Consider the following 20052-nt stretch of genomic DNA (forward strand, 5'->3'; position numbering starts at 1 on the left):
AAATATCAAGTGAAGCGTAGCCATGAGAGTATCGCGAACGAATCTTCCCGCGACACCGACTTGAGATGCAAGCAGTTTGTACCACAATGCCTTTGGCCTGGAGATATCCTTTACTCTAGACGGAGGTGGCAAAAACAGCCATTGTTGTCTTAAATGGAACAGATCCATCTCGCCGTCTGGCCTTTACAGGAGTAGCGGCTACCGTTGCACCTTCTGCAGGAGGCAACGGCACCCTTGTACTGAACGATACGCGAATTCCGCCGGGGGCGAACTGACGAGGACAGTGTCTACGGAACAGATACGTCGGAAAATCAACCGGTCACAGGTAATTGCCAAAAAAATGGCGGTTCGTCCTAGACACTGTTTCCTGCCGGCTGTCGGTGTCCCCTGAGGACGGCGCCCGGCGTCTGTCGCGGGCAAGGACGCTCCCTCCCCCCCTCTCCGCTACTTGCTACACGGCGACCACTAGCGGCTATAAAGGAAGGCCGGCGGCCGTTCGCCAGCACATTCTCAGTCCTGCCCGTTGCAGCTGATCCGACGCAGTCCTCAACATGCTCAAGCTGGTGAGTCTCCTCTCATTCTCAGTTATTTGTTTAATCGTTCAATTCAGAGGTTCGCGACATAAACAAAGCACTGAAGCACTCTGCAAACGCCTGTGTCCGAACTTCGCTAGACAGCATCAGTCATACATCTGGTTCCTCCATCAGGCTCAAGTTTAACCGCAGCACCCTCGACGACCACAGGTCATATATTTTCACTTTCAGCCATCGTTCTTGCAACATTACAAATATTTATGGTAATTTAAAAATTTTAACAAGAGCTATGGGTCAGTGGATTTTGATTAACAAGTGCCTTCTGATTCGCAAGCTAGTAGATTCCCTCTTCGTTTTATTTATTTATTTTTTGATATCTTAAAAATGCAATTAGTGAATCCTGCAGTGCCCACACACATTATCATTTTCCTTTTTTCTTTTGTCTACTTGTTGGCTACATTAGCCCATTTCAAAAAGTATTTCTTGTGCTCTGGTTGTTAAGTGACCAGTGAATAAGTGCTGAATAGTCCCATTATACTTGAGACTAAACTACGCTGTGAATGAAACAAAAAATTCGAAAGCAAATTTTCAATATTTCATTGTGCCAAACTGAAGAAAACCAGTGTAGTCTCATTATGATAATCAAAGCACAATAATTGTTTACTGCTTTTGGAGGCCACTAATGGTGGTGGTTGAGGGAGGTAGGGGGCAAGGGATTCAAGAGAGTAACAAGTAATATAAGTCGTCATAATGGTAACTGATTCGAATTTTGATGTTGTGAGCACTTTCTCATTATACCTCTGCTTTTCCATGACTTCTTAGTTTTCCCTGTCATCAAAAACAGTTTAAATCAATAGGAAATTTTAACTGGGTTAAATCAGTTTCACGGTGCAATAATCTGTAATGTATTTCATAAACTCAAGAAAATTTTTACACTACCATACGAGAATGATGGAGCAGATTCTTTATATGTTTTAATGAACAGACCATTTCATTATACGTACTTCGAATACATTTTTGATGTTACCAGTGCTCACTAAGTAGCCTTTTTTCATTTAGTAACGTTTCCTTTACCTTAGTTCTCAAACTAACTGAAGTCTACATTGAAAAATAAGATTATCCCTTGTTTAGTGAGTCAAACTAGGTATCGGTACTAGCCGAGCGGTCTAAGGCGCTGCAGTCATGGACTGTGCGGCTGGTCCCGGCGGAGGTTCGAGTCCTCCCTCGGGCATAGGTTAAGTAGTGTGTAAGCTTAGGGACTGACGACCTTAGCAGTTAAGTCCCATAAGATTTCCCACACATTTGAACATTTTTTTTGTCGTGAGCGATCGACGAAACTCATGTAGCAGAACACGTTACAAACAGAAGACTTCAGTAAGAAGACAGCAGAAAACATCTTTGCCAGAAGTCTGCTTCGAAAGTATAGGTGGTGCTGAATGACACTCGCGTATAAGCGTACAGGCAACGGCTGACGCCACTTCAGCACGTTGTCTTTCAGGCGTCCTACATCTTACAGTGAAGTTCATTATGTGCGTATAGTGGTGGTATTGACATTGGGGCAGAAGGGGAAACGTATTGCGAATAAATGAAGCTGTTTCACATTAATGAAACGCGGATAAGTTTGTTGGCTTAACGTTGTGGTAGTTAGAGTCGCAAGAAAGAAAAGTATTTTTGTTACAAGAGTTAGATGATTTCCCGATGCTGACTCTTCAGGTATAGTCTCGAATCAGGTTCAGAAAGATTTTTACGTTAATCTGGTCAAAGGTATTATCGAAGCGAGGGAACAGTCCTCGTAGGAGTTCTCACACTAGTGGCACAAATGCTGAATCATTCCTATAACACCACACCAACATGGGGTAAATTACAGTGAGCGTTAATGTCATGACAAGAATATATTTTCGGTTCATTATGGAATTTTTAGCTCTCTGCTTGCTTTGCTTGCTCAGCTTTGTGGTGCTACGCAGGAAATTCGGTCTTTACGGTTTCTTAACTCACTGTCAGCCGACTCGTTGATTTCCTTTTGCGAAGACATTCTGTGCTTGTAAACTGTGTGTAATATCGACTATAGAGCTTACCCTGAGTTGAATATTTCTGAAAAACGTCTGTACTGTTGTAGCGAGCCCATACGAATGACATTTGAGCACAATGTAAGATTTCATAGTGATGGGAAGTGTAAACTTGTTTAAAATAAAAATCGGTGTGACTACAAAGTTTCCCATTATTGTTTCATTCAGTGGTAAACCACTTCTTTTATTTGCAAAAAAAAAATGGTTCAAATGGCTCTGAGCACTATGGGACTCAACATCTTAGGTCATAAGTCCCCTAGAACTTAGAACTACTTAAACCTAACTAACCTAAGGACATCACACACACCCATGCCCGAGGCAGGATTCGAACCTGCGACCGTAGCAGTCCCGCGGTTCCGGACTGCAGCGCCAGAACCGCTAGACCACCGCGGCCGGCTTTTATTTGCAATGACAGTTTATTCCTACAGCATCAACAGAGCCGTCGGGCTGACGGATGGACTAACACAAACAGTGTCGGCTGTTCTCACATCTCGAGAAACAGCGGGAACGTTCAGCGCTGTGAGTGGAAGAAAGACGTATAGAAATGTGTTCATAAGTAATGAGTCAGGAACGGGACGCGGGCAGAAAAGGTGAAATAAGGGAGAAAGATATAACTTTGACTTTCTTATTAATAGCCGATTGCACAGTTTCTTCAATATGAGCATTAGGGACGCCCACAAAATGCTGTACAGCGCCAGATTTGCATTTGGTAGCCAAAACTGGCACCTTTTTTCAGAGTAAATCCTTTCTGCGTTAAGGTATTAGCGTATCTACCCAGTTTCGCAACCATACCTCAATTACAGACGACAGTGGACCTCCGAGAGCAGCTGGAGATTAATTGTAACCACCCGCTATATCTTCACCTTCTCGATCGAATAACAGTGAACATTTCAACCACCACCAAGATTCGACCGTCTACAGTGATGTCAAGCGTCACCACATGAGTACGCTTTGAAGACAGGAGACGCTTTTCTATATCTGTCGCTTTTGCAAAGACAGACGACAATCAACGTGCACATTCAGTGAGCAATAAACGGAATCAAAGACAAATTTATAAGGGGAGTAAAAGTTACGAGGAAGAAATAAAATCTTCGTATTTCTGACAGAGGTGGAAAGAACTTGGAAAAGACATGGAACGGAATGGATAGTGTCTCGAAAAGATATTGTGTGTTTTCAAAGTAAAAGATGGGTCATGGAATGCAGTTAAGTCAGTCGAATAGGAAAGGAGATACTAGAAGTAGTGTATGAGTTTCGCTATTTGGGCTCCAAAATAGCTGACGATGGCCGACGTAGAGAGGAAGTAAAATGTAACCTGGCAGTAGCAAGCCTAAAAAGTAGAAATTTGTTAACATCGAATAACGTATAAATTTAAATTTTAGGGAGTATTTTTCTGAGAATGTTGGTATGGATTGTAGCCTTGGTTGGATATCTAATAAAATCAGATTGGGGAAAAAGAAGTGTACAATAGGTGGTGGTAAGTTCCTATGGGACCAAACTGGTGAGGTCATCGGTCCCTAGGCTTACACACTACTTAAGCTAACTTGAACTAACTTACGCTAAGGACAACACACACACCCTGCCCGAGGGAGGACTCGAACCTCCGATGGGAGCAGCCGCGCGAACTGTGGCAAGGCGCCTGAGACCGCGCGGCTATCCCGCGAGGTGGTGTATGATACAACTTCGCTGAAAGAAGGGATCATTTGATAGAATACATCCTGGGGCATAAGGCGGCAACAAACGAGTTGAAACAGATGTAGGCTGCAGTAGAGATGAAGAGGCAGATTAGCGTGGAGAAATGCGTGAAACCACTATTCGGACTGAAGACCAGACAGGAATACCTCACTAGCGCGTAGTTTGTAACTAGACTCTTTACATTTTCTCTCTCAAAGACCAGCGGTGTGGATTTTTCGCTGGGAAAATCGTACCTCTTGTGATGATTTGAGACTGGCAGGAGAGTGGAAGATGAACAGAAGGGCAAATAATGCCATGAATAAAGAGTGCAGGGAAGGGACTAACAGATATGTGGAGAACTCAGATTAACGTCTGTGGTAATCGACAGACGGATTTATCCTAGGACACAAATGTTCCTTACGACGCTGAATGCATTTGTGACGTCGGGACCCCTAGCTGCAAGGCCGTAAGTGTGAATAATCGCGAGCTGCCGCCCAGACGGGCGTGGGAAAGTGCACGTGCAGTGACTGGGGAGACCGCCGATTCTAGCGGCGATACGGGAGGGCAAGGTCGCTCGCTGGCTAGCAGCAGCAGCAGCAGCAGCAGCAGCTGCTGCCGGCGTGTCCTTCACACCGCCGCGACCGCCCGAGACCGCGTGCGGACCGCCACGTGCCGCGCAGCCTGCGGCTAGCACTTCCTGAGAGGTCAGGGCGTCAACCCGCGGCGCGTATGTAGGGCTGGCCCAGAAATTCTGCCGGCTGTTTTTTAAAATTCTGGATTACACAAAAATAAACAAGAAATGATTTGCTTCAAATGGCTCTAAGCACTATGGGGCTTAACATCTGAAGTCATCAGTCCCCTAGACTTAGAACTACTTAAACCTAACTAACCTAAGGACATCACACACATCCATGCCCGAGGCAGGATTCGAACCTGAGATCGTAGCAGCAGCGCGGTTCCGGACTGAAGCGCCTAGAACCGCTCGGCCACAGCCAAGAAATGAACATCAAATGAATCAATAATGTGTTCTTAGTTGTTGTTTACAAATTTTTTCCAACATTCATCAAGGTGTTCAATGTCTCCACGGTAAAAGTCATCTGTATTCCACTCGAAGACACCGTTCAGTCAGACCCTCAATTCCACGCCATTATTGAGCGAAACGCCACGCATTCGAGAGGGTTCGCAACAGAGGGAAACCCGAAAGCGCCAAGTCGGGGGAATGCGGAGGACGTGGCAGCACTTCTCATACAAGCTTTCGGGTGGCTTTCTTGGCGATGTGAGGGTGTTGTCGTGTTGCAGACGAACGCCGTGTTGCTAATCACGTCTTTTTTGCTAGCTAGCACTTCCATGTTACTATAAGGAGCTGTAGAGGGCAAAAACTGTAGAGGAAGGCATATTGGAATACATCCAGCAACGAATTGAGGACGTAGGTTACAAGTGGTACTCTGAGATGAAGAGGTTGGCGCAGGAGAGAAATTCGTTGCGGGCAGTATGAAACCAATCAAAAGACTGCATTTGTTGGACGTTAAGTTCTGCATTCATTGTTTCGTTGAGATCAAGAAATTCGTGACGGATCATACAAGCGTTTCACGTCTAAATTGCTGTCTCTGAATCGCTTAAGCCAATTCTGAGTCGTGCTACGAGGCATCGTTCATTCGCCACATACTCCCCAAATCACTCGAGGAGCTTCTGCGGCTTTGGTACCTAGACTGAACACGAAATGCTCTTTTATGTCGATTTAACACACCGCTTTAATGACTCGAAAAAAAAAAACAGTAAGCACCCGTATATCCGGATCAGAAATTTAACACACTACTTTCTAGAACATGTAATTCTCTAACGAATAACATAAAACGCACCGCCAAAACGTTTTATTTTTTCCCGCAAAATGTTCACTAAGGAAAGAAGTACGCCAATACTTAACGCGCCAACCCATTATATTGTTTGTAGAAGGGGCCATTATTGTCTTCAAACAGGACAGAAAACCGACACAGGAGATTGCCATGATTTCCAACGCGAAGACAAACGGCAACGTCAACGTTGCAAATATCTTACATCTTCTCCGCCAAAGAAAGCCAAAGTTGTTCACACAAGTTCCGTTGACGTCATGATGATCTTCTTCTTCGACTGCAGGAGCCTCGCCTCTGTTAATCGAGTTGCTCGAGCGCGGAACCACAATCAGTGCTCAGCACTATGAAGACACTTAGCTGAAACTGCACCATAAAGTCGAAACCCGCCAGGAATGTTGTCCGACGGAATCATCCTGTTGCACGATAACGCCTGCCGCCATACTGCCAATCGGACGAAAGCTAAACTGCGCTTCAGCTCTTCGTTTGGGACACTGCAACATCCTGTGTACAGACAGATCTTTCACCGTGTGATTTTCACATCTTTGGCGGCCTGAAGAAAGACGCGCTTGGACGCCAGTTTCAATTGGACGAGGAAGTGCAATAGTGGGTGCGTCTGTGGATCCGTCACGGTTGAACGCGTTCTACGAAACAGCAATTTATCGTCTCGTCTCCCAGTGCGGAAATGTCTTAACGCGCTTGGCGATTACTTTTGTATGGAACCGTTCGGTGCTCCCCTTGTGGCGGATGTTCGGTTTCCAGTTAACTGCCCATTTATATGCAAGTGGACATGAAACAGTGGGTAGCTGAACTGATAAACTTCACCGTTTTGTTTAGTAACGTCAACAATAGACAATTTAGCGCTTCCTGACGTGTGACAATACGTACTGAAGCCAAGGGAGAGCATATCGTCACTGTCCGATTAGAGTCTTACATTTTTTCTTGCACTGATAGGCTTAAACTTTTTAATCGTTTTATTTCTGGTTTGCACGACTTCGACTTCGAAATGTTCTCTAAGGCACACTCAAATGAAAACGAAACGTTTGGATAATAATTAAGTAAATGGTTTATTACTTCAAAGGTAATCGCCACAACTGTTAATACATTTATGTCACTGTCAGACAGCACGGTCAAAGCCTTCACAGAAAAAATGATAATTAGTTGAAACCCTCAGCTGCCGACAGGTGTTGTTGATATACCTCGATGGGGACAGTTGAAAATGTGTGCCCCGATCGGGACTCGAACCCGGGATCTCCTGCTTACATGGCAGACGCTCTATCCCTCTTTATTTTTCAACTAATTATCATTTATTCTAGAGAAGCTGCACGATCATCAGTGGTATCTGTTCTTTCGAGAACAGTTACTCCAAAATTATAGAAATCGCGAGGAGAGGCATCGGGACTGTATGGAGGATGTGTGAGGGCTTCCCGCAGAATTTCTGCAGAGTAGTCGATAAAACCTTGGCGACATGTGGGTCTTCCATACGGTTCCGAATTCTCCCTGTGTGATTTCCATATTTTTAGAGCCCTGAAGAAAGACATTCATGACCGTCGATTTGCTTCGGATAAAGAAGTGCACACCTGCGTACGAGCCGGCCGCGGTGGTCTAGCGGTTCTAGGCGCTCTGTCCGGAACCGTGCGACTGCTACGGTCGCAGGTTAGAATCCTGCCTCGGGCATGGATGTGTGTGATGTCCTTAGGTTAGTTATGTTTAAGTAGTTCTAAGTTCTAGGGGACTGATGACCACAGATGTTAAGTCCCATAGTGCTCAGAACAATTTTTTTTGAACCTGCGTACGAAAGTCCCGTAGACAACTGCAAAAATTTTTCCATAAAATCACTGAGCTTGTCGCAGAGTAGGATAAATGTATTGACAATTATTGTGATACTTTTGAAAAAATAAACAGTTTACTTACTTATTTTCCGTCTGCTTCGTTTTCATTTGACTGGCTTTTATAATTAGTCAAAGAACGGGAAAATCTTCACCCCATATCAAATTACAGACAGTTTTTTAGGGACTACTATTCAACAAGTATTTGTTGATTCACTGAATTTGTGTTATTTGGTAACAGTGCTTAATTTCTAAAATTTTAGGTGCCAGAACTCACCTGTTCAACTATACAAACCCTCCCCACCACCACTGCTAACCCCCAAGACCAGACATAAAAATCAGAAGTTTCGATTTTTGAAATCTTGTGATTACAAACAGAAATAAAGGTTTTTAAAACTCAGTGTAGTGTAGTTAAAGAATTTATATGTTATTCTCGGGAAAATTAGCTTCCTTTTTCGATAGTATTTTAATTATTTGTTGATACATTGCATGTGGGAAACGATCATTTATTTTCAATACGAACGTGTTCTTCATACGTTTTTCGTCGCTGTATATGAATACGACCCGTTTACTTGTTTTGCACTACAGGGTCTAGAACTACAGTACTTCGGTCCTCGTGTACGTAGATACTCGTATGCGCACGATTGATCTTCTGCTCAGTGGTTACCGCGGAGATCAGTGGGTGACCCCAGGGCACGGTGTTCCGTAAGCCAACGACGCAGGGGGTGGGCGGGGGAGCTAAACACACGCGCACACACGCACGCACGCACTCGGCCGCAAGCCCCGAAACAGTGGCGCGTGCTGCGGGCGGACACGCTGCCACCGCATCCCATCGATTAGGGCTTAATTAATCGCCGGTTAACATTTAAACGGTAATGGCGCGCCGCCTCCGGGGCGTCTCACGGCCCGCTGCCATTAAGAGGCTAACGAGGAATTAATTCCGCCGCGCCGGCAGACAAGGCCCGCGGCCGGCGTGTAGCCGCCTAAGCCCCCAATCGGTTGCCCTGCGAGCGCGGGGATTCGAACCGGGGACGGCGACAGCGAGGGCCGTCGCTCGCGGCGCCGGGAGGGCCGGCGTGTTCTGCGGAAGCCCGGCCCGACCGAGACCGCCGCACGTGGCACAGCGGACGCCAGCCAGCGCTTCCAGCGGCTCCAGGGCCAAGGTCGCGCTGCCTCCTGCATTCCGCACGCGCCCCGAACATCAGTTTGTGCAGTAAAAACGTCAAGAGGAACGCGTCGTAATTTCACGTTTCAGATGAGACCAGGATTGCTTAACTACAGGGATTCTCTCCCTCGTAACGTCGAGAGGCAAACATATATTCTACACCTACATCTACATGCATACTCCACAAGCCACCTAACGGTGTGTGGCGGAGGGTACCTTGAGTATCTCTATCGGTTCTCCCTTCTATTCCAGTCTCGTACTGTTCGTGGAAAGAAGGATTGTCGGTATGCTTCTGTGTGGGCTCCAATCTCTCTGATTTTATCCTTGTGGTCTCTTCACGAGATATACGTAGGAGGGAGCAATATACTGCTTGACTCTTCGGTGAAGGTATGTTCTCGAAACTTCAACAAAAGCCCGTACCGAGCTACTGAGCGTCTCTCCTGCAGGGTCTTCCACTGGAGTTTATCTATCATCTCCGTAACGCTTTCGCGATTACTAAATGATCCTGTAACGAAGCGCGCTGCTCTCCGTTGGATCTTCTCTATCTCTTCTATCAACCCTATCTGGTACGGATCCCACACTGCTGAGCAGTATTCAAGCACTGGGTGAACAAGCGTACTGTAACCTACTTCCTTTGTTTTCGGATTGCATTTCCTTAGGATTCTTCCAATGAATCTCAGTCTGGCATCTGATTTACCAACGATCAACTTTATATGATCATTCCATTTTAAATCACTCCTTATGTGTACTCCCAGATAATTTATGGAATTAACGGCTTCCAGTTGCTGACCTGCTATATTGTAGCTAAGTGATAAAGGATCTTTCTTTCTATGTATTCGCAGCACATTACACTTGTCTACATTGAGATTCAATTGCCGTTCCCTGGACCATGCGTCAATTCGTTACAGATCCTCCTGCATTTACGTACAATTTTCCAATGTTACAACCTCTCGATATACCACAGCATCATCCGCAAAAGCCTCAGTGAACTTCCGATGTCGTCCACAAGGTCATTTATGTATATTGTGAATAGCAACGGTCCTACGACACTCCCCCGCGGCACATGTGAAATCACTCTTACTTCGGAAGACTTCTCTCCATTGAGAATGACATGCTGCGTTCTGTTATCTAGGAACTCTTCAATCCAATCACACAAATGGTCTGATAGTCCATATGCTCTTACTTTGTTCATTAAACGACTGTGGGGAACTGTATCGAACGCCTTGCGGAAGTCAAGAAACACGGCATCTACCTGTGAACCCGTGTCTATGGCCCTCTGAGTCTCGTGGACGAATAGCGCGAGCTGGGTTTCACACGACCGTCTTTTTCGAAACCCATGCTGATTACTACAGAGTAGATTTCTAGTCTCCAGAAAAGTCATTATATTCGAACATAATACGTGTTCCAAAATTCTACAACTGATCGACGTTAGAGATGTAGGTCTATAGTTCTGCACATCTGTTCGACGTCCCTTCTTGAAAACGGTGATGACCTGTGCCCTTTTCCAATCCTTTGGAACGCTACGCTCTTCTGGAGACCTACGGTACACCGCTGCAAGAAGGGGGGCAAGTTCCTTCGCGTACTCTGTGTAAAATCGAACTGGTATCCCATCAGTTCCAGCGGCCTTTCCTCTTTGAGCGATTTTAATTGTTTCTCTATACCTCTGTCGTCTATTTCGATATCTACCATTTTGTCATCTGTGCGACAATCTAGAGAAGGAACTCAAGTGCAGTCTTCTTCTGTGAAACAGCTTTGGAAAAAGACATTTAGTATTTCGGCCTTTAGTCTGATACCCTCTGTTTCAGTACCATTTTGGTTACAGAACGTCTAAAAAGTATTCGTCTGCAGTTCACAGAGCGACACGTGCCGCAGAAATGTTCTCCTCACTGACATAAGACACACATCCGAATGAGATAACACCAGAGTAAAAGTGCGAATTGTTAAGTGCTTATATCTTGGAGCTAAATGCCGAAATAGAATAGTAAGAAATGTACCTTACTGCTCTCCAGTTTCGTTGTGATGGAGAAATACTGCCCATTGGTACATTTTCTGCGTAGAAAAGCCGTCGCTGATTCTATAGCTCTTTGCCATCAACTTCTTGGATAACCGCTTCTCGGCTAAGACACACGTAGCACTTGGGATTAAGATCCAGATGTCAGTAACATATTAGAGAAGATAAATTTCTTTGCCAAAATTGCTAATAACAACCTTTATTCTCGATACCCAATTTCGGTAATGAATGTTACCATCTTCAGATGTTGACGGACGGATTACTACATATTTCTTAAAATACCAGTGAAAGTATAACGCATTTTTGTCATATGATGACATGGTTGGAAACCGTGGCTATTGTTTGAAGACAAATGTTGATGGTGATGGGAGAGCAACCAGCCACAAATTTACTTTCAGTTCCTTTATTCAAATTGTACCGTTACCGGTTTCGAATCGTTATGATTCACCTTCAGACGGTTTACATGTTTTCCTTACACCATGTGGTGCGTTTTTTACAGATTAATTGTCCTAAAATATTAATAATACATAATTATAAGCACGCCACACAGATGGTTGCGTTACAGATTTTTCATTGGATGTGACTTACGTGAAATGTCGATTTGGAGTGTTTGTTTTCATAACATTCGTCCAACAGACGTGAATACATGTCCCAACACCATCAACATTACCAGTAAAAGTGATCTTCCTCATGAACTGGTAGGTACGTAACAGACTAGAAGACTGTTGCTTTTTTTAGCAGTATACAATAACCATCCCTTGAGATCTGAAGATGGTAACATTGATTACCGAAACCGGTTATCGGGAATAAAAGTTATTATTAGCGATCTTGGCAAAGAAATTTATCTTCTCTAATGCATTATCGCAGATCGCCCTTGTGGCTTAAAATCAACAAACTAAAAGATGTTAATAACTTTCACGGTTTTGACTGAATGACTAAAAGACAGGAAGTATTTAAGTGTTGACATAAGTGTTGACAACGTCAAAGTTGCTGTAGGCAAAGTACCACGACAATGAGTGGGTACGAATTCATAGACAAACTATTTGACAAACCTTTCTCATACTCAGCTGGCTGATTATTGAGACCACAGGTAGCTTGCGGGATGATAGGAAGATTTTTGTGAGTTATTTGACTGACATAATCTGAACAAGCAATCTGGAAGCAAGGAAACATTTCCGCTCGCGAAATCGTCAACATTTAGTACGTGTCATTTATTGAAGCTAAGTAATTCAGTACTTCTATTGCCATTTCTGACAGGCGTTTTGAACTCTCGTGTAAACGGTGAAAATAATCATAGCCCCTGTAAGACTAGCATCTTGCCTTGAAATGAAATATGAATGGTTAAACTAACTACAGCTTCCTTAGCTGGTTGGGTGTCGGCCTCATTTGTTAGCAGAACTGCCTAGCTTCCTGCTGGTTACTTAAACCTCTGAGTCCAAAAAACATGAAAAATACATATAATTTAAAACTGTTTCACAAACTTAACGTTTATTGTCATCATAATCAACGAATACAACAAGAAATTGTCAAAAAGTAAACAGCCGAGTATTTTATGGAGGTGGTTTCACTTTGGATTGCCGGCAATGGAGGATGAAGCATTGACAATGCCAGCCACTCGTGCTGGCGAAACGTCAGTAAAAGCATCAAATGAACGTCAGCCGAAGAACCCGGGACAGAAGCCAATAGGCTGTTTGTCAAGCTCAAAAACACTTACAGTGCAGATTCACAACTTACATCAATATTTGGTCGGACCTTTTCAGAGAAGTCAGGCACAGTTGTTAATTTGTACGATATAATCCATCTTATTTGTGACTTTACCACGGTACGCTCATCTTCCTTGTCGTTGTCAACATCGTCATGAACTATATTTTCAATGAGTAGTTCATGACCTGGCAAAAGAATCCAATTCCCCGATGTAGTCACCTGATGGAGAACATTCACAGATTCATTCTCAGGGTCACTTTTGCTTCAGATATCCAAATCACACGGAATTCCTTCTTCTAAAAAACGGACATTTAGGTCGTGAGTGACGTCTCGAAACTTTCATGAGCACATAATGCCTAAAACAAATTGTAGTCCCAAATAAAAAACGAAAAACGGGCCTAAAATTTAATAAATTTACATACAGTTACAAAATTAATTATAAAAGTAAAAACGACCCCATTGCTTTTCTCTGGGAAACAGTCTCAAAAGCCGTAGTACAAACTGAAGTTTACGTTGGAGCAACTTTAGATAAACGTACTTTCACTGTCAATGATCTCAATATGATGACTATGGAAATTATGTAACAAAAATGAGCAGACACATATCTCATAGAACCACATAGTAAACACTTCGCAACGGTTGTTGCTTTGAACACTTAAGCACCTCTTGCGTTGTACACAACATACGTAGAAGTACCTCAGTGTACCGCTGTCTTGCAAGAGCATCGGTAGTTTCACGGGAAAAGCACCGGTACTTAAAAAAATTGTGGTTTGGGGCAGAAACCATAGGAGCTCAAAGGGAAAAGAGGTGATGTTATCTTCCGCTGACTGTCGCACACCATTTTTGCTCATGAACTTTCAAGTGCGGTAAGTGTCAGAGCAATTTGATAGCCTTATGTCACTTCTTTTATTCCGTCTCCATCAACGTGATATCTATATTACCGGTTTCGGTATAGCCATCACATATGAAAGTTCATAAACCGTTTACGTTTTATGGCATTGTCGTATGTCATTGCCATATTGATACATGAACTGGAACGTAAATAATAATATGTGAAGTTTCGTATCATGTTGACGGTCATTCAACGGTATCGGTAGTGATAATGAAAGACATGCAGCCAGGTGCGTGTCAAGCTTTACGTACTATTGTATTTAGACAAAGAGAGTATGAAAGTCAACCCAAGTGCTCTGAAGCGAGTTTTCTTGCCCTTGAGTGGAGTGATTGAGTCTGTGCGGCGTACGGGCGTGAATGTGAGTGCTCGGGTGATAAGAAATACACTACTGGCCATTAAAATTGCTACATCAAGAAGAAATGCAGATGATAAACGGGTATTCATTCAACAAGTATATTACACTAGAACTGACATGTGATTACATTTTCACGCAATTTGGGTGCATAGATCCTGAGAAATCAGTACCCATAACAACCACCTCTGGCCGTAATAACGGCCTTGATACGCCTGGGCATTGTGTCAAACAGAGCTTGGATGGCGTGTACAGGTACAGCTGCCCATGCAGCTTCAACCCGATACCACAGTTCATCAAGAGCAGTGACTGGCGTTTTGTGACGAGCCAGTTGCTCGGCCACCATTGACCACACGTTTTCAGTTGATGAGAGATCTAGAGATTGTGCTGGCCAGGGCAGCAGTCGAACATTTTCGGTATCCAGAAAGTCCCGTACAGTACCTGCAACATGCGGTCGTGCATTATCCTGCTGAAATGTAGCGTTTCGCAGGGATCGAATGAAGGCTAGAGCCACGGGTCGTAACACATCTGAAATGTAACGTCCAGTGTTCAAAGTGCCGTCAATGCGAACAAGAGGTGACTGAGGGGTGTAACCAATGGTACCCCATACCATCACGCCGGGTGATACGTCAGTATGGCGGTGACGAATACAGGCTTCCAATGTGCGTTCACCGCGATGTCGCCAAATACGGATGAGACCATCATGATGCTGTAAACAGAAAGACGTTTTGCCATTCGTGCACCCAGGTTCGTCGTTGGGTACACCATCGCAGGCGCTCCTGTCTGTGATGCAGCGTCATGGGTAACCGCAGCCATGGTCTCCGAGCTGATAGTCCATGCTGGTGCAAACGTCGTCGAACTGTTGGTGCAGATGGTTGTTGTCTTGCAAACGTCCCCATCTGTTGACTCCGGGATGGAGACGTGGCTGCACGATCCGTTACAACCACGCGGATAAGATGCGAGTCATCTCGACGAGACCGTTGGGATCCAGCACGGCGTTCCGTATTACCCTCCTGAACCCACCGATTCCATATTCTGCTAACAGTCATTGGATCTCGACCAACGCGAGCAGTAATGTCGCGATACGATAAACCGCAATCACTATAGGCTACAATCCGACCTTTATCAAAGTCGGAAACGTGATGGTACGCACTTCTCCTCCTTACACGAGGCATCACACCAACGTTTCACCAGGCAACGCCGGTCAACTGCTGTTTGTGTATGAGAAATCGGTTGGAAACTCTCCTCGTGTCAGCACGTTGTAGGTGTCTCCACCGGCGCCACCCTTGTGTGAATGCTCTGAAAATATAATCATTTGCATATCATAGCATCTTCTTCCTGTCTGTTAAATTTCGCGTCTGTAGCACGTCATCTTCGTGGTGTAGCAATTTTAATGGACAGTAGTGTATGTTCCTACCCTTGACCACCGCGTTACCTCCCTCGGTCTGGGTAAATGACTCCCCGCGTCATAAAGCAACAATTAAAAGCGAAACGTGCAGCAGCGTTTTACTGCAGTCTATTCCGGTTAGCGAACGACCTCTCAGCGGGAATACGAACAATGCGCTGCGATTCGAATGCTAAGGAACGCGTCCAAGGCTGCCGCTGCTCGCTTTTAATGCCCAAGCTGCCAGCCGCTGCTGTCCACTCGGCTTTGGCGAGCGCGACACGGGTTTCCCGGCTGCTCTGTTGTCTCTGCCTATTCCGGAACTGCTCTGAAGGTGAACCGGGGGCTCTCTCTGCCCGCTCAGATCCGCAAACCAATGACCACCGGACACACGACCCACCGCGCTTTACTTAATAGCGCACTGCTCCTGTTTTGAATAAGGCCATTATACATGTTCCTAGCAGGCGTTCAGAGTCGTGAAATGTCTATTCCAATATCAGTTAGCTACAAGCGTGACGTTTAGTACACACGGCATTGCACTTAAAACGTGCAGACTTTTTCTAACAAGGGGTTCTGCCAAGATGCAGGAACGCTTTGCTTGCTCATTTTGTTGATACTTATCTTTGCCCTTTTAATTCACGCTTTTTTTTCAGGAACTTTCTAGGATTTAGGTTTCCCAGTGTAAATGCTGCTATGGCTGAGTGTTAAGGTAATTCTTACAACATTCTTCAGTTTCTCGCAATCTTGCTCAGGCTGTTGTACAAGAGGAAAGCGGTGTGTAAGACGCCAAAATCACAAGTGTCAGTTCATGGAAATCGAAAATACATCCCACAAATAAGGCTCACCAGATTAAAATTCCGTACCGTTTACCAGAACTGGTCCTAACGGATTCCACTAACTGGCTTGTTGTTTTAGTAATAAGCACTTACAATAAAAAACCAGGCAAGTGCAGGTAAGACCCACGCTCTGAGAGTCCTCTACAAATTTAATTACAAGCTTTGATGAATGAATTTGAGAAAATCAAAATATGAGGGACTAATGGCCGTATCTTTTGAGGGCATTGACTTAGAAACTTGAATTTTTTACACTGTCAAGAGGCCATAAGCCTTACCGTTTGACATAAATTTCAACTTGATACCGCTAACTGTTTCTGAGAAAAAGGGCCGGCCGGAGTGGCCGTGCGGTTCTAGGCGCTACAGTCTGGAACCGAGCGACCGCTACGGTCGCAGGTTCGAATCCTGCCTCGGGAATGGATGTGTGTTATGTCCTTAGGTTAGTTAGGTTTAATTAGTTCTAAGTTCTAGGCGACTGATGACTTCAGAAGTTAAGTCGCATACTGCTCAGAGCCATTTCAAACATTTTTTTTTTTTTTTGAGAGAAAGGGGTCTTAACAGACGGCAAACAGACAGACTGCAAAGTGATCGTATAAGGGTTCCGGTTTCATCGACTGAGGACTTGTTAATCGATTTGACTTATTGACAAATGTATTATGTCATCTAGTTTCTTTTAGTTTCAAGTACAGTCACGTAACAGTTGTGTGCAAACAATAAATTTTAAAAGACCTTTTAGTTAAAGTTAAACTAAATTTGTGTTCTGTCATTCATGTACTGGGATCTAGTACTTCTCCTACCAGAATATCTGAGCGAGGACTCGAAGCACGCTCTGTCGGTTGTTTTTCCAGCTGCGTTGGTTCACTGCAACTTTTTCTGTGTTGCCTGATAAAGAATATTGAACGTACGATCATTCTGGTACACTACGTTTAAGAACAGATTCAGGGCGTAGTGGATAAAACAGGTTTAACAATAGTAGTAGGGACGAAGGTGAGAACATATCATTCTCTCAGTCATGTGAACAACTGAGTCGAAAACCGATTACAAAATGTTTTCTTTAATCCACAACGGTTTCAGAAACAATTGATGATCCTAATTCTTTCCGTACTTACATACACTGAGTTGTGAATTGTTACAGAAAATGGGTGGAGACTTAAGCAACAAACTATAGAAATGATGGCAACGTCAGACAGATTGGTTGGGTGGCTGGTTGATTTGGAAGAGGAGACCAAACAGCGAGGTCATCGGTCCCATTGGATTATGGAAGGACGGGGAAGGAAGTCGGCAGTGCCCTTTCCAAAGAACCATCCCGGAATTTGCCTGAAGCACTTTAGGAAAATCACGGAAAACCTAAATCGGGATGTCTGGACACAGGTTTGAAACTTTGTCCTGCCGAATGCGAGTCCAGTGTGCTAACCACTGCGCCACCACACGTGAGACAGATACACAGCACTTATTTACGGTTCAAATGGCTCTGAGCACTATGGGACTCAACTGCTGTGGTCATAAGTCCCCTAGAACTTAGAACTACTTAAACCTAACTAACCTAAGGACAGCACACAACACCCAGCCATCACGAGGCAGAGAAAATCCCTGACCCCGCCGGGAATCGAACCCGGGAACCCGGGCGTGGGAAGCGAGAACGCTACCGCACGACCACGAGATGCGGGCAGCACTTATTTAACAGAATGTTTGAAATTCATATCTTTTCCACATTTTAGTGAATCTCTATTTTCTATTACGGTACAAATTTATTGATCGTACTTTAAATAAAACCAACGTGTGTGAAGAAAGCATTGTAAAAAGTGTATTTATGAACGGACGCTACTAAAGTGCTATAAATAGTCAGTATACTGAGTACTAGAAAATTATTTTTTCTTTGAAATGTAAGTCCCCCCTCTTGTAGTCGCAGTCGCAGATATTCGTTTCCAAAATGCTCTTTTTTCCAAAGGATTAATCATTTCATTCATTAACAGAATTCTTAAATTTCCTGAATCTGGAGCATCATATCTAACAAAATGTGAAAGGTGGGTATTGCCCAAGTTCACACACGTGGAGGATGAGAAAAGTAGCGATATCTTTTGCATTAGTCACAGAAAAAATAGCTGTGCTGTAAGAGAAAGGCCTATAACTGATTAAATGACTGTCTTTGGTGCAAAATTAGCCTAACTAAAAGAAACTGCATCGACAGTGGGAGACGGATTGTTTGTACCTGTTATATGTGGCAGCCTTCTTTGGCCATAGCGTTGGTGGAATGACCGGCGTTTTTTGTGTAATCTGTATGCAGTATGTGAGACGGCTGTGCTGACGGGTTGCCTCTGTTTGTTGTGTGCAGGTTGCCGTGCTCCTCCTGGTGCTGGTGGCGGTGGTGTCGGCGCAGCAAGGTGCGTACGACCAATTCTTCAACCTGAACACGGCGCGCGACCCTCGTACCAACACCGGTGAGTGCGAACCCGCGGCGGCGGCAGTGCTGCACGATCGGCCTTCCTCAGCGGCTGTGGTGGCACCCCTGGCATGCTGCACGTTGCATCTCTTCCCTCGCACCAGTGACCTTCGTGCACTCTACACTGTCACTGCAACGGATGCACGTCCCAGACGCGAGTGCTAGCAGCACTTACGACATTCCTGCCACATTCACACGCGACACTGCTTCCGGAAGCCAAAAATCGAAATTAGCAAACCGTTATCCATTATCGCGTTTACATGATAAGGCCTGAATCGATTTTTCTACTCAGGTCGAACATTGTTTTCCCGATCGTCAGTTGTTTTATATGAATCAGTTCTCCGGATTCTCATCTAGTTGGCTAGTCACAAGGGCTGTTTTTCTTCCGTTCGCTGTAGGAGATGGATAACATCTTTCTTAGTATAATATTTCTTCCAATCGAATGAATACCCTTAGCTGATACAGGCGTTGATGTAAGTCAACGGGGACAGTTGAAAATGTGTGCCCCAACTGGGACTCAAACCCGGGATCTCCTGCTTACAGGGCAGACGCTCTATCGATCTGAGCCACCGACGACACACAGGATAGTACGACTGCAGGGACTTATCTCTGGCACGGCTCCAGTGAGACCCACATTCGCAACTTATTGTCCCGCACGATATTCATACTGTCCCTGCCCATCATACTCATTACTCGCGGCTTCCTTGCCGATTCCCATGAGTTCTGGCTCTGTTTGTGCATCCGCAAAAAAGAAGATGGTTATATATATATATATATAAGGCTCACCGGCCATTTGACCATATATATATATATATTAGCCTAACTAATGGTATGAAGATGGTATCAGTTCTTTCGGACATGTCCGAAAGAACAGATTCCATCTTCATATATATAATATTTCTTCGCTGTACGAAATGTCACTCAGTACACAGCAGCCGATCTTTCTAAAAACTGGACGGATCATGATAACCAATGTACATTTCAACAATGGGGGGAGCGTTCGCATGGGAAAGGTAATCGATTATAGAAGAGAAAATCCGATATCTAGAACCGCATTTCCAAATGGTTTTTGGGAGGTCCGTGTAAACATGGTAACTGAGAAGCACATACTGTCTCATACACGAAGCTATAGCTAACAACTAGCCTCCTTGGCTAACACAATAACTGTTTCCTAGATGAAAGGCTAAGCCAGACACGGATAGAAATAGCTTGGTAGAATGTGCTTCCTCTCGAATTTCCCCAAGTTGTGGAGTGATATCCAGTTTTTCTGCCAACTATGCTACTAGAAAAAGCAGGCTGAGATTCACTGAAAATATTCCGAAGTG

At 44.4% G+C, this 20052-nt stretch overlaps 1 protein-coding gene across 1 annotated transcript in view; it reads left to right on the forward strand.

Moving 5' to 3' along the window:
• Nucleotides 1-478: 478 nt before the first annotated feature.
• The window catches only part of LOC126235163 (uncharacterized), a 41217-nt gene continuing 21643 nt past the window's right edge, over nucleotides 479-20052 (forward strand). Inside the window, exons 1-2 of the mRNA XM_049943899.1 lie at nucleotides 479-563; nucleotides 18620-18725. Of these exons, the coding sequence (XP_049799856.1) occupies nucleotides 552-563; nucleotides 18620-18725 (118 nt within the window). The 5' untranslated portion in view covers nucleotides 479-551. The remainder of the gene's footprint in view (nucleotides 564-18619; nucleotides 18726-20052) is intronic.

Source organism: Schistocerca nitens, chromosome 1 (genome assembly GCF_023898315.1).
Source record: "Schistocerca nitens isolate TAMUIC-IGC-003100 chromosome 1, iqSchNite1.1, whole genome shotgun sequence".
Lineage (NCBI taxonomy): Eukaryota > Metazoa > Arthropoda > Insecta > Orthoptera > Acrididae > Schistocerca > Schistocerca nitens.